The 13590-nt window shown below is 46.4% G+C and overlaps 1 protein-coding gene across 3 annotated transcripts in view; it reads right to left on the minus strand.

The window, feature by feature from the left end:
• The window catches only part of LOC115463478 (semaphorin-3F-like), a 140874-nt gene that overhangs the window by 32874 nt on the left and 94410 nt on the right, over positions 1-13590 (minus strand). For all 3 annotated transcript variants that reach the window (XM_030194019.1, XM_030194016.1, XM_030194017.1), the window contains exons 3-9: positions 11888-12048; positions 11739-11801; positions 11536-11655; positions 11095-11188; positions 10697-10816; positions 580-719; positions 326-440 (exon numbers count right to left, since the gene is read on the minus strand). In XM_030194019.1, the coding sequence (XP_030049879.1) occupies positions 326-440; positions 580-719; positions 10697-10816; positions 11095-11188; positions 11536-11655; positions 11739-11801; positions 11888-12048 (813 nt within the window). The remainder of the gene's footprint in view (positions 1-325; positions 441-579; positions 720-10696; positions 10817-11094; positions 11189-11535; positions 11656-11738; positions 11802-11887; positions 12049-13590) is intronic.

A 13590-nucleotide genomic window follows, 5' to 3' on the forward strand; every position in this document is an offset into this window, starting at 1 on the left:
CTTGATATACCGCCTTTCTGAGGTTTTTGCAACTACATTCAAAGCTGTTTACATATATTCAGGTACTTATTTTGTACTAGGGGCAATGGAGGGTTAAGTGACTTGCCCAGAGTCACAAGGAGCTGCAGTGGGAATTGAACTCAGTTCCCCTGGATCAAGGTCCACTGCACTAACCAGTAGGCTACTCCTCCACAGAAGGCATAGCAGGAATGATGGGGGACAAAGAGTATGATAAGAGTGGGAAAGTCCTCAGCTGCACTGCATATGCACCCCCACCCCACCCCCCACCAACAGTCTTAACCACAGGAATTTGTGTCCAACTCACGCAGCTCATCAAAGAAAGTCTCCACACCATCTTGACCAATCACAGAGCAGACCAATCGTGCCTTCAGAAATGTAGTCCACTTATTCACCAGAGAGCGTAGTCCACCATTATCATTCTGCAGAGGTTAGAATTCAGAATTGTAACAGTGGTCCTTATATTCCACCTATATTGTGTTTTTATTGAGCTTTATTACTGCTTGTAGACCATTTTGAATGAATCTTTATCTATCTATCATCTACAAATCTCATACTTACTAGGCAAACCCTTCCAATTCTGGACAGGACTGCTGGCCCATTCACACCCTCTAATGCCTTCTCCCGGAACAAAAAGTACAGCTTATCATCATTTCGGTCTGAACTATCTGGGATCATGTGAGCATGGAGGAAAACAGGCTCTAAAAGAGACAGTAGGAATGAAACATTACCATCACGCCCCTTCCTCCCAAAAGAACCTCAAGTATTATACACACCCTGCCTGAGGAAGACTGCAGGAGAGGAGCATAATATATCATTACACGCCTTACTGACAATATTTGACATATTATATGGAGCCAGCCCTATCACTAGTGTACTGGGCATCCACCTGGCACAGCCAGCACAGATAACAATAGAGAAGCCCTTTAAAAGCCACTGTCACCGGCAGGCCTTTCAGCCTCATGGTGAGGGAATTTAGTGTGCACATGTGCTGGGACGCTGAAGACCCCATTGCTCATAACAGCTTTTAAAGGGTTTCTTGCTGCTTTCTTTCCTGGCTTTGCTGGTGCTGCACTGCCACTCCCCACCCTTGAAGCCTCTGTTTTCTTTGCGCTCCCATAGTCTTAGGGTGATGGGGTGGAAGCAGCAGTGGCAGGGCGAAAGGAAGGGGGGTTAGATGCTTGACACCTTGTGGGAAGAGCAGAGATGGAAAGAGAGATATGCTGGACACCTGGGAAAGGGGTAGGGAAGGGGAGATGCTGACTACATGGGATGGGGGGGAATATCCTTGGTTACCCCTCTTAAAGGGCCAATAACCCTTTACAGAGTAGAGAAAATATTTTTAACAATGGTTACAATAAAAATGTCAAGCAAAAAAACAAACACTTTGAGAAGAAAACAGAAGCTTACAGGAAGAACAGACTGAAAAATTCCTTCCTTCCACAAGTCTTCACACCATTGCACATTTTACAGTCTAAAAATACAATTCAATGCAATGCTTTAGTTTGTTTCACTGATCTATTCTGCACAACATACCTTCTACTTTGAACATGAAAAAGTAATTATAAAAATATTCAAAACATGATTAAGAATGAAAAAAGTGGGGAGATGGTTTCCAGTAAAACTGGTAATACAAGTTTTCCAGATTATACCCCTTGCTGGTGGGACCTGGAAGGGATTCAGACAGAATGTAGGGAGGACTTTAAATGTCAGTCTCCTTAAAGATGAGCAGATACTTAAAGATTATAAAACTTTCATCAAGGAGTAACTTGATAATAGTCTCTAAACTGTGAGCCACAGTTTACACTATTTGGGATGCTTTTAAGGTATGGGTTTTTTTTAAGAAGGGCTGTCAGGCATAAGTGAGAGAGAGAAGCCCAGCGGGAGAGGTTATTGAAGGACATAGCGGTTTGGGAAGCAAAGCACAAGCAAACAGATTCTTCATCAGTGTGGTGATCCTTACAGGATGCTCGCCTCTCCTTGGAGAGTCTAAACCAGGAGGCTCTAGACTCCTGGTATAGAATACACTGAGAAGACTAGTCAGATCTTGGCCTTTTGGCTGAGAAAGCAGAGAAGCCATAGGGCTATTACTAAGATTAAGGATAGCTTGGGTACATTGCTCTACAAATCCCATAGTATCAGGGAGCGTTTCAGCTGTTTTTCACAAGAACTTTACACCTGAGACCCCCATATACAACCATCACAGATCATTGATTATTTGGCCTCCTGTAATTTACCTACCCTGACCAATAAAAATAGGGCTAGACTTCAAAGGCCTGTCACTCCACTGGAGGTCCTCAGGGCAATTCGTACTCTGCCAACCAGTAAATCTTCAGGGATGGTTGGCTTTCCAGTGGAATATTACAAGACCTTTGCTACTGTGCTGTCTTCCCTCCTGGAAGAGGTGTTTAATAAGTTGAGGTGAGGTGAGCAGTTGCCTGCTTCCATGAGATAGGCCTGGATAACTATAATACCTAAGGAAGGTAAAGACCCCTCAGAATGTACTTCTTACAGGCCCGTATCTGTCTTACACAGATGTTAAGATAATAGCGAAGGTCCTTGCAATAAAGCTGGGGAATATTTTGCCTCATCTGATCCATCCAGACTAGCGTCAAGCAGCTGATAATATCCATAGGGTTGTAAATTTGATAACATTGGCCTATATTAGATCAATCCTACTTTTCCTTCTGGGAATTGACGGAGAAAAGGCCTTTGACAGGGTTCACTGGGCCTTCCTGACCAAGATGGGGTTTGGGGATTATTTCCTGGATTGGTCAAAAGCTTGTGCTCAAATTAATGGTAGGAATTCGAAAATGTATGAAATTGGAAAGAAGGATGAGGCAGGGATGCCCCCTATGCCCTCTCCTTTGTTCCCTTTTCATGGAACCCCCGCTCGAGGCTCTTCTAATATCTGAGTGGTCAGTGTGGAGGATATCTCTCTATATAAAACGCACCTCCAACGTTCTAATGAAGCCTCACTTTCCCAACGTTCTAAAAGTGAAGTGGCTAAGATCGCTTTTGCTCCATGAGTGTCTGCACCACCCACGCGTCAAACGTGATGAGGTTGAGGGCGGGTCATAATGATGACAACTACACTGTAAGCAAGGAAGCCCATTGGTTAATATCTGTTTCCACTCCCCAACGCAGCTGTCATTCCCATACACTCAAAACCAAGCAAAATCGCTGCTGGACCCTATCCCCCAGTCCCCCTCACCCACCCTCCCGCAAGCGCTCGCTCACTGTTCCGCCACCCTCCCTCTTCTCCCCGACTCCGGCCATGCTGCAGGACGATTACTACACACGAGTGGAAGTGACCCAATCAACTACACTGTAAGCAAGGAAGCCCATTGGTTAATCTCTGTTTCCACTCACCAACACAGCCGTCATTCCCATACACTCAAAACCATGCACACCTAGGAGCTGCTGATCCACATTGTCGGTTTTTTTTTTCCTTCTTCCATCTGAAACACGTCTAAAGCTGTTTCTACTGGATAAACTGTGCCTTAACAGGTAAGGACAAAAGGTTCTGAGTGATGAGGGTTGGAAAACACTCCAATCTCCACGGTTCTTCGGAGGACAACTCCAGAAGAAGAGGGAACCAAATCTGACGCAGCCAGAAGGGTGCAATCAGGATCATGGTTCTGCAGTCTTGCTTGAGTTTCAGGGAAGTCTTCCCTACTAGAGGTATGGGAGGATACGCATACAGAAGGCCTATCCTCCAATGTAGGAGAAAGGCATCTGACGCTAGTTTGTCGCGGGCCTGAAGTCTGGAACAGAACTGAGGGATATTGTGATTGATCTGAGTGGCAAAAAGATCCACCGAGGGGGTGCCCCACGCTCGGAAGATCTTGCAGACTACGCCCATGTTCAGTGACCACTCGTGAGGTTGCATTATCCTGCTCAACCTGTCGGCCAGACTGTTGTTTATGCCTGCCAGATAAGTGGCTTGGAGAAACATGCCGTGACGGCGAGCCCAAAGCCACATCTGGATGGCTTCCTGACACAGAGGGCGAGATCCGGTGCCCCCCTGCTTGTTGGTGTAAAACATAGCAACCTGATTGTTTGTCTAAATTAAGATTACTCGGTTGGACAGCCGATCTCTGAAAGACTTTAGAGCGTTCCAGATCGCTCTTAATTCCAGGAGGTTGATCTGCAGACCTTTTTCCTGAAAGGACCAGGCTCCCTGAGTGTGGAGCCCATCTACATGAGCTCCCCACCCCAGGAGAGATGCATCCGTCGTCAGCACTTTTCGTGGCTGAGGAACTTGGAATGGTTGCCCCACGGTCAAATTGGATCGAATCGTCCACCACTGAAGAGAATTCTGAAAAGTCGGTGGACAGTTGGATTACATCCTCTAGATCCCCCGCAGCTTGAAACCACTGGGAAGCTAGGGTCCATTGAGCTGATCTCATATGTAGACGTTCAATGGGCGTTACATGAACCGTGAAGGCCATGTGCCCCAGAAGTCTCAACATCTGCCGAGCCGTGACCTGCTGAGACGCTCGAACCATGGACACCAGGGACAGAAGGATGTCCGCCCTTGCCTCGGGAAGATAAGCTGTCTGAGTGCTCAGCAGAGCTCCAATGAATTCCAATTTTTGGACTGGGGTGAGATGGGGCTTGGGATAATTGATGACGAACCCCAGTAGCTCCAGCACCTGAACAGTCATTCGCATGGACTCCACAGCACCGTCTTTCAAGGTGCTCTTTATCAGCCAATCGTCGAGATAAGGAAACACATGCACTCCCAGTCTGCGTAGCGACGCTGAGACTACAGCTAGGCATTTTGTAAACACTCTGGGCACAGACACCAGGCCAAAAGGCAGTACACTGTACTGAAAGTGCTGTGTTTCCAGCCAAAATCGAACATACTTCCTGTGAAATGGAAGTATCGAGATGTGTGTGTAAGCATCCTTTAAGTCCAGAGAGCATAGCCAATCATTTTCCTGAATCATGGGAAGAAAGGTGCCTAGGGAAACCATCCTGAACTTTTCTCAGATAAGAAATTTGTTCAGGGCCCTTAGTTCTACGATGGGACGCATCCCCCCTGTTTTCTTTTGCACAAGGAAGTACCTGGAATAGAATCCCAGCCCTTCTTCCCCTAGTGGAACGGGTTCGACTGCTTGGGCCTGTAGAAGGGCGGAGAATTCCTCTGCAAGTACCTGCTTGTGCTGGGAGCTGAAGGACTGAGCTCCCAGTGGGCAATTTGGAGGCTTGGATTCCAGATTGAGGGTGTATCCTAACTGAAGAACCCACCGGTCGGAGGCTATAAGAGGCCACCTTTGGTGAAAAAAACATTCGGTATGGACACGTTTACTGAGGCTATGCTGAAGCAGAGTCAGTCAAAAGCCCGTCCCTTGCTTTTGCTGGGGAACCGCAGTAGACTTAGGCACACGCTGTTGACGGATCTCGCCCCCTGTGTCAGGAAGCCTGGGCAGGCTGCCGAGAAGCAGGAGTGTACCTACGCCTAGCATAGGAATAGGGAGCACTCCTCTTCCCTCAAAAAAACCTCATAGATGAGGAGGTAGTAGCAGCAGACAACCCGGCGGGAGAGAGAATCCATAGCATCATTGTCCTTCTTGATCTGGTCAACTAGATCCTCTACTTTCTTACCAAAAAGGTTATCCCACCGGCAAGGAACATCCGTCATCCACTGCTGGACCGAATGATCCAGGTCAGAGACACGCAGCCATGAGAGTCTGCACATCGCTATACCTTGGGCAGTGATCCTGGATGCTACATCAGAAGTGTCGAACGTACCCCTGGCCAGGAATTTTCGACACGCCTTCTGCTGCCTGGCCACCTGGCAAAAAGGCTCGGCCTGCTCCGGAGGGAGCGCATCAACCAAGCTGGACAGTTGCCTCACCGAGTTCCACAAGTGGACGCTCGTGAAAAGCTGGTATGTCTGGATCTTGGATACATCTTCCTCCCAAAAGAGTCCAAGGTTCTAGATTCTCTGCCTGGGGGCACCGAGGCATAGTCCCTAGAGCTCTTGGCTATTTTGAGGGCAGAGTCCACCAGCATGGGAATTGTGAGGTAGCTGAGACCACATCAATCTAGGTTCACCGTGGATCCGATATTGGGATTCAGCTTTTTTCGGGATCACAGGATTAGATAGAGGGAACAACCAGTTTCGCATAAGGACTTCCTTCAGTACATTATGCAAAGGAGCCATTGTAGCCTCTCTAGGCGGAGAAGGATAATCCATGACCTCGAGCATCTCAGCCCTGGGTTCATCCTCAACCTCCATAGGGAAGGGAATAGCCGCAGCCATTTCCCGGACAAAAGAGGTATAGGATAGACTCTCCGGTGGAGAAAGTCTCCTTTCTGGTGGAGGGGAAGGTTCAGAGGGAATCCCATGGGACTCATCAGGAGAAAAGTACCTGGGATCTTCCTCCCACGAACGCTCATCTTCAGTATTGGACAAGACATCCCTCAGAGCAGTCCAAAACTGAGCCTGCCTCAATGCCGAGGAGCGACGTCCTCGATGGCGGTGCCGAGAAGTCGACGCCCACCTGGACTGCGGTGAAGCTTCCTCCACCGACGTCAAAGGGGAGTCGACCTGAGTGGCAGCCAACACCAATGCCGCAGGCGGCACCGAGGTCGGGGACCTCACCACAGGCGAAGGGCCAGATGCCGCTGCAGCAGACGGTACGGAAGGCGCAAGCACCCCCAACACCGAAGCAGACTGGCGCAGCAATCCTTCCAGAAGCTCTGGAAGCAGGGCCCTGATGCACTCATCAAGAGCAGCAGTCAGACAAGACTGCGGGGTCGGTAAAAGAGCTGGTGGCAGAATCTGTTGAGGCTCGGGAACAGGTACTGCCAGATGACTGATGCATCGGAACCTCCTGAATAGAGGGGGGGCGATCCTCTTGGCGCCGACGCTTCTTGGGTGCCGATTCCCTCGATGTCCCGGAGCTCCCAGCACCATGTGTCGAAGGAGAACGATGACGGTGCTTCTTTGCCTTTCCTCAACGTCCGTCATTGAGACTCCTTGGTACTGATGAGGAGGATGCGGAATCCTCACGCCTCCTCGAGGCCAGGTCCGACGAAGGTCGGTCTCGGGGGGGCCTGCAAAACAGGAGGCCTCGAGGCAGGTGGAGACCCACTCAATGCCTCACTGCTCCCAGCACGAATTGGTCTTTCAGCAGCCATTGCTCCCGACGTCGATGCTTCCCTCAATGTCGATGTCGCCGACCTGGGTACCGATGTCGATGTCGAAGGACCGGACCAAGCCCAAAAAAGCTTTTCTCGTTGGGCTTCTCGAGATGCTTGGGTCCGTTTCTTCATACGAAGACACAGACAACAAGTGGCTGGGCTATGGTCGGGCCCAAGGCACTGGATACACCAGGCTTGGGTATCAGTACCAGAGATGGTCCGGTTGCATCAAATACAACGACTGAAGCCGCTGGGTGTCTTCGATGACATGGAAGGAAAAACGGCTTCGGTGAAATTAAAAGACGCGATTGTGCCTGATAAAAGAAAAAAGGGCACAAAAATAAGGGAATACCCGACTGCGTGGCCTAAAAACTGGCCGCAAACGAAAAGAAAGGAAACTTGAAAAGGGGACAAAACTAAAAGTACACCACGGGAGACTTTTTTTTTTAGACAATAATAATAAAATAAAGAAAAAATGAGGAGAAAAAAGCAAGAACTCGAAGATTCTTCCTGGGCCTGAGAGGAAAGCAGAAAAAAACTACCACACCTCAACGCGGAGAAAAGAAAACTGCGGGCACGTGCCTCATGCGACAGGCTGGAAATCAGTCTGCGCATGCGCATTGCGCGCGCACCAGAAGACTCTGGCAAAACTTTTTTTATATTTTGCTTGCAAAATGCCAATTCCCTGAGCGGACGCGGACGTCGACCCACATGTGAGAACAAGCAGCCTGCTTGTCCTCGGAGAACTCAGCTTCCACCTACACAGAAATTTTATTTTTGACTGTTTCCTCTTTCCAGGAGGGAAAGGTTGAAGGACTGGTAGCAACAGAATTATCCTCTGATAGTCTGAACGTTACAGCACTTGGATAATTCTCAGGAAGAGCTGTTTTTTTTGGGCCACTCTCCTGGTCTCTTGTTGTTCTTCAAGATAAACAGAATGTATTTGCATCAAACTGCCTCAGTTACTTTTGTTGGAAAAAGAATCCGTATATTTCATGATGTTTCCAGATGGACACAGGAGAGGAGGAAGAAGTTTTCTTTCTATGTGGCAGGAAGTATTGACTTTGGGGGCTAGATTTCAGTTAAGGTTTCCATGTAAATGTGTACTTCACTTTTTTTTAAACTTTCACAGCTTTGCTCCTTTTTAGATGCTAGAACTCCTGTAAGGTCTTTGTTGGATATTGAATGTTAAAGAAGTAGGTGCTGTCTAGTTTGCTTTCTTCATTTTCATTTTCCTTTATTACTTCCTCTCTAGTACTGTGAATAGTTTCACGCCCCCCCCCCCCCCCCCTTTGTGGATTAATGCCTGTACATTCCTTTTCCTAGTATTATTTTCTTTGTTACTTATGGCAATTTTCTTGACAAAGTTGATCTTTGGATTGTATAATTATAATTTTCTATACATAAAAAAAAATTAAAACAAAACAACACAGTCTTGAATTTGGAATGCAGAAATCTAACGGTCAGTCAGTGTGACAAAGCAGTTGGGAAAGCTAATAATATTCTTGGGTTTATAGCAGAAAGGAATTATTATTATTATTATTTGTAGCATTTGTATCCCACATTTTCCCACCTATTTGCAGGCTCAATGTGGCTTACATTTGCCGTAGTGGCGATTGCCATTTCCGGACTACAGAGTTGCACTTGGTTTTACATTCAAGTGCGTACTAGTAGAAAGAGGGAACTAATACTACCTTTCTACAGGTCTTTACTGAGACCCCACCCTGAGCACTGTGTTCAGTTTCCAAGACAACATGTACTAAAAGGACATTGCTAAATAGAGCAGGTCACCAATACAGTACATGCTCTGAACTTTGAGCTACACATAAAGAGGTTGAAAGAGTTAAAAATGTACTTTCCTAAAGAAGGCATGGCAGGGCTTCAGTAAAGTACCAGAAAGTAGCATTTTCCACAGAATGTCAGGAGGGTCGTCATATGAAGTTGGAAAGACAGAAACTCAAAACCAAATGTGGGAAAATACTTAGTCACTGTGAGGGCCCGAAAACTGCAGAATTCAATGGAACAAAGAGACCTTAGCAGTGGGAGAAGGAAGGAAGAAGATTATGCCCCTGATATTCAGGTGGTGGCAGGCACTGCAGTTAACTGCCGCCAGCATTGGTGATCCCGGACATTCAATGCTGATCCATTTCTAGTGACCGGCATGTGAATAGTCAGTGCTGGTTGGTTAAGTTAATAAATATTCAGTGCTGGCTGCTATTTATGCAGTCCAATTTGCGCTTGAATATTTGCGGATAACTGGCTAGCTCTTATGCACTAATATTGGCCATCTCGAGCTGAATATTAGCGCTTAGTCAGCTAAGTGCTATTTAACCGAAAAGAGCCATTCCTGGCCGGTTAAATAGCTCTGAATATCAAGCCCTGTAGGGATATGCTTTTGTTCTGAAATGACATGAAAACATCAATTACACTGATTATTTTGTTTCATGTTGTTTTTACAACAAACAGCAAACAACGTTTCATTGTTCGCTTAAAATGCAGAAAATGCAGAAAAGGAAATGAGTGACAATACAGGAGGGGTGGACATGGTGCCACATAATTTTGCAAACAGAAAGGCTCCATCATTTTCCTCTTCCTCCCCCCTCCTGCACATCTGCAGTGTCCCCCACCCTAGTACCCATACCTTTCCATGCACTTCAAAACCCCTTTCCCCAGTGTCTCTAATCTGCTGCACCCACTACCCCTCAGACCCTTCCAGCTTACTCCAATTTGTCACATGGTAATTTCCAGTTACTCCTGCCCCACTAGTGCTCTCCTCCAAAATGTAAATTTGAAACACGGCATCAATGAGGCAGGAGCTGGAAAAGTTTGATGAATGGTGGGTGTAGGGAATTGGATACACCGGGGGGGGGGGGGGGTGAGGGGTGGGAAAGGGGACTTTCAGTTTACAAAATTATGTGTCAATAAGCTTTCATCCCATGTCGCCATTCATTTCCTTTTATGTGCAGTAAAATGGAACAAAAATAATAAATAAATAAATAAAACCAATAATGCCCACACATTTTTCCGCTAGACAACCAGAGTTTTCTTGGATATGTGACAGCACAAGAAGTAGGCAGAAATGGGCAGTAAGTGTAGACCACAAGGTCCTTTTTTATTCACATCTTCTGCTTTTCTGTGTTTACATTCCCCAGTCCTAGAGATTGCCCTATGAATTATAAACACCATGCTGAAGAACAGAACAGGACGGTCATTTTATATTACTGCACTGTATCACACACTCTGGCATTGCAAGTTTTATGAGCAGTCATAGCAGAAAAGAAATAGAGGAAGAGAATGAAAAACAGACAAAGTGACGGAGAAATATACTTTGAACTTCTTATTCTGTTAATGTGATTGCCATTGCAACATAATGTAAGCCACATTGAGCCTGCAAATAGGTGGGGAAAATGTGGGATACAAATGCAGGCAAATAATAAAGAAAGAAAGAGAGAAGGAATATGTAAAAACTGAGCAGAGGTGACAGAGGAAAGCTGGCATATCTGCTCTGCTTCTCGCTCACCATTCAGCCACCGTGAGTCGTGCTGCTCTGTCCGGATTGCAGGCCTATTCCCCATCGTGCGGAAGACAGCTGCATCTGTCCCCATGAAATCCACTTGCACGCCAGAATACAGGTTTCCATCTACAGAGAAAACAAACAAATGGGAGGGGGAGAAGAAAAAGAAAGAGAAGGAGAGAGAGGAATGAAACAAGAGAGAAAAATTGAGATTTATAAAACAAGAGAATATGGAAAGAGAAATGCATGGAACACGAGGGGAAAAAGAGTTGTAGAGGAAGGTATAGAAGAGGGGATGAGGAACAGGAGGGACAGAGGAGGTCAGAAAGTAATTGATCAAGAGGAAAGTCAGAGGAGAGGAGGGGAAACAGAAGTGCAATAGGATGAGAACACAGCTCACTCACTGACAAGCGCTGCGGTGCTGTCCTGACGTGGGTCATACGGAGATTTACCCTTCCCGGACTCCTGTGTGCCAGGCACCATCCGGAAGAGATACTCCTGCAAGGGATAAGAGAAGCAGTACTAATTACATCACACAGACATGTGTGTGAACAGTGCTTCACACTGGGATCTGTACCAGGAACCCCGGTCCTCACAGGTGCTAAAGACCCAAATACAGTAAATATCCATAGACCTATCGCTGACCTGTGCTGAACAGTAAATCCTTCTCCAATGATATTCACTCTTTTCAGACTTCTGACTGTTTGCACTGTTATGCTTCTTTTGCTTACCTCCTACCTCCAGTTCTGGTTAATGAGGGAACACATAGGTTTACACAGTTCTGCTTATTTCTGACCCCAGCCCCAGTTAATTACAGCACACACGGGATTAACACTTCTGCTTACCTCTGACCTCCAGCCCCGGTTAATGAGGGCACAGATGGGGTGAAAGGCTCCAGTGCCACAAGTGTAGAGGTGTGTACGGTTTAAGGGTTGGATGAGCCGTACATAATTGTAGCACTCACCCTGCAGAGAGTGGGGGAGAGAGTATCCATTAATGATAGGCATCTGGGTAGCAACTCATTACGACTCCTAAATAAAATACTCACATGGCGCCCTTTTCCTGCCATCCGGCATTCATTCTGACGACTCGGGCTTGCAGGCCAATGGATCTGGACATGGAAGAGATGAGAACCAATCACTGATGGGGGTCTTTCCCACTCTTGTCAATTTCTCCAGTTCCCAGCATTCTACTTACAATGAGAGGCTCTTTATTAATGTTCTGTAAATCCAGAGCCATCAAGAACTCCCGGGCGCCCAAGTACATGCGGTCCTGGTCTTGGTCCATCAGCAAAATCCGGTAATCGCTGGTGTTAAATGTGAAGCTAAAAGGTCGTGCTGTCCGAGTATCCATTAGTTCTGTGAAGAAGGAGGAAGAAAACACGCTGAAATACATGAGGGGTGAGAGAACACATTATAGGAGAGAATGAGAAGCCAGGAAGGGGTACAGACCTGTATCTTATTTGCTACTGGATACTAATCTACAGAGTCATTTTATAACAGGTTGTCTAGGACAGGAGGCCAAACGAGTGCCTATTTTAAGCCTATTTAATAAAGGCACATAGGAACCTATGGGGCTCATTTTCAAAGCTCTTAGACAAACATACGTTACTATGGTACTTTGTATTGCTTTGAAAATGAGACCCCAAGGCATATTTTCAAAGCACTTAGGCCCCAGTGCTCAAAACTCCAGCACTGTTCCAAATAGTGCCGTAAAAATACCGCCAGAACAGCACAGAACAATGCCCTAATGGTCAATGCTAATGAGATGGAAATGTAGGCGTGCTCATAGCTTTGAGCATTAGGGAGTTTGGCGGGAGGATTGTGCTGGCACATGTGCAGAAGAGTTCCGCAGTACGCTCGGCTCCTGTGCGCATGCGCCTGATAAAACCTGAACATGAAGCACACACTGACATTTGTTTTCTGCAGCCTAAATATAAGCATTTAAAATTTTATTTTAGCCTGGACGCTTATATTTAGACTAAGGAAACAGACTCTAATGTGTGCTTTCACTGGGCATTCTTAATTTTTTTTTCAGCATGGACAGGAAACAGACGCCAATGTGTGCTTTCGCTTGGGGGTGCTGTTTCTCATGACCAGCGCTTAAGGGCTTGCTCAGGCTTCCTTCTGCTTCCAAAATCAATCAAAACCGACAGATTTTGCAGAAAGAATCATGAGGAAAACATGAGAATCATAAGAAATCTTCTCTTGCTACACCCTCACGCCTGCTCCAACCTGACATTATTTTTTGCAGCAGTAAGGCAGTTTTGCTTCGGGCGCTCTTTTCTGAGCGTTGGGGAGGAAAACAAAACAACCTCATTTACATGAGATTGATTACATTTGTATGCTATCTATGCTAGTGTCTTGTGCTCTCATTGTTTCCCACGCTAGACCCCTCTGAGCAATCGGTGCAGGTAAATACGGGCGCTAATACGGCTCTAATGGCCTCTAGAACAAGCATTTGCTTTTGAGCATAGAGGTCTTAGAGTTACAAAGTTCCATAGGTTACTATCAGGCTCATTTTCGAAAGAGATGGACATCCATCTTTTGACATAAATCAGAACATGGACGTCCATCTCCCAGGGACGTCCAAATCGGTATAATTGAAACCCAATTTTGGACGTCTCCAACTGCAGTCCGTCAGAAGGATGTCGAAATCTCAAGGAAGCATGGACGTCTTTCAGCAATAATGGAAGAAAACAAAGACGTCCAAGACTAAAACTTAGACATTTTGAGTTAGACCTGTTTTTATAATGAATAGCTGCAGTGGGAATTAAACCCACTTCTGTAGGATTGAAGTCTGCTCCACTGACCACTAGGCTATGCCTCTATGCCATACAAGAGGTGCCCCAAATGACCAGATGACCATTGGAGGGACTCAGGGATCACCTCCCCTTACTC

Source organism: Microcaecilia unicolor, chromosome 2 (assembly GCF_901765095.1).
Source record: "Microcaecilia unicolor chromosome 2, aMicUni1.1, whole genome shotgun sequence".
NCBI lineage: Eukaryota > Metazoa > Chordata > Amphibia > Gymnophiona > Siphonopidae > Microcaecilia > Microcaecilia unicolor.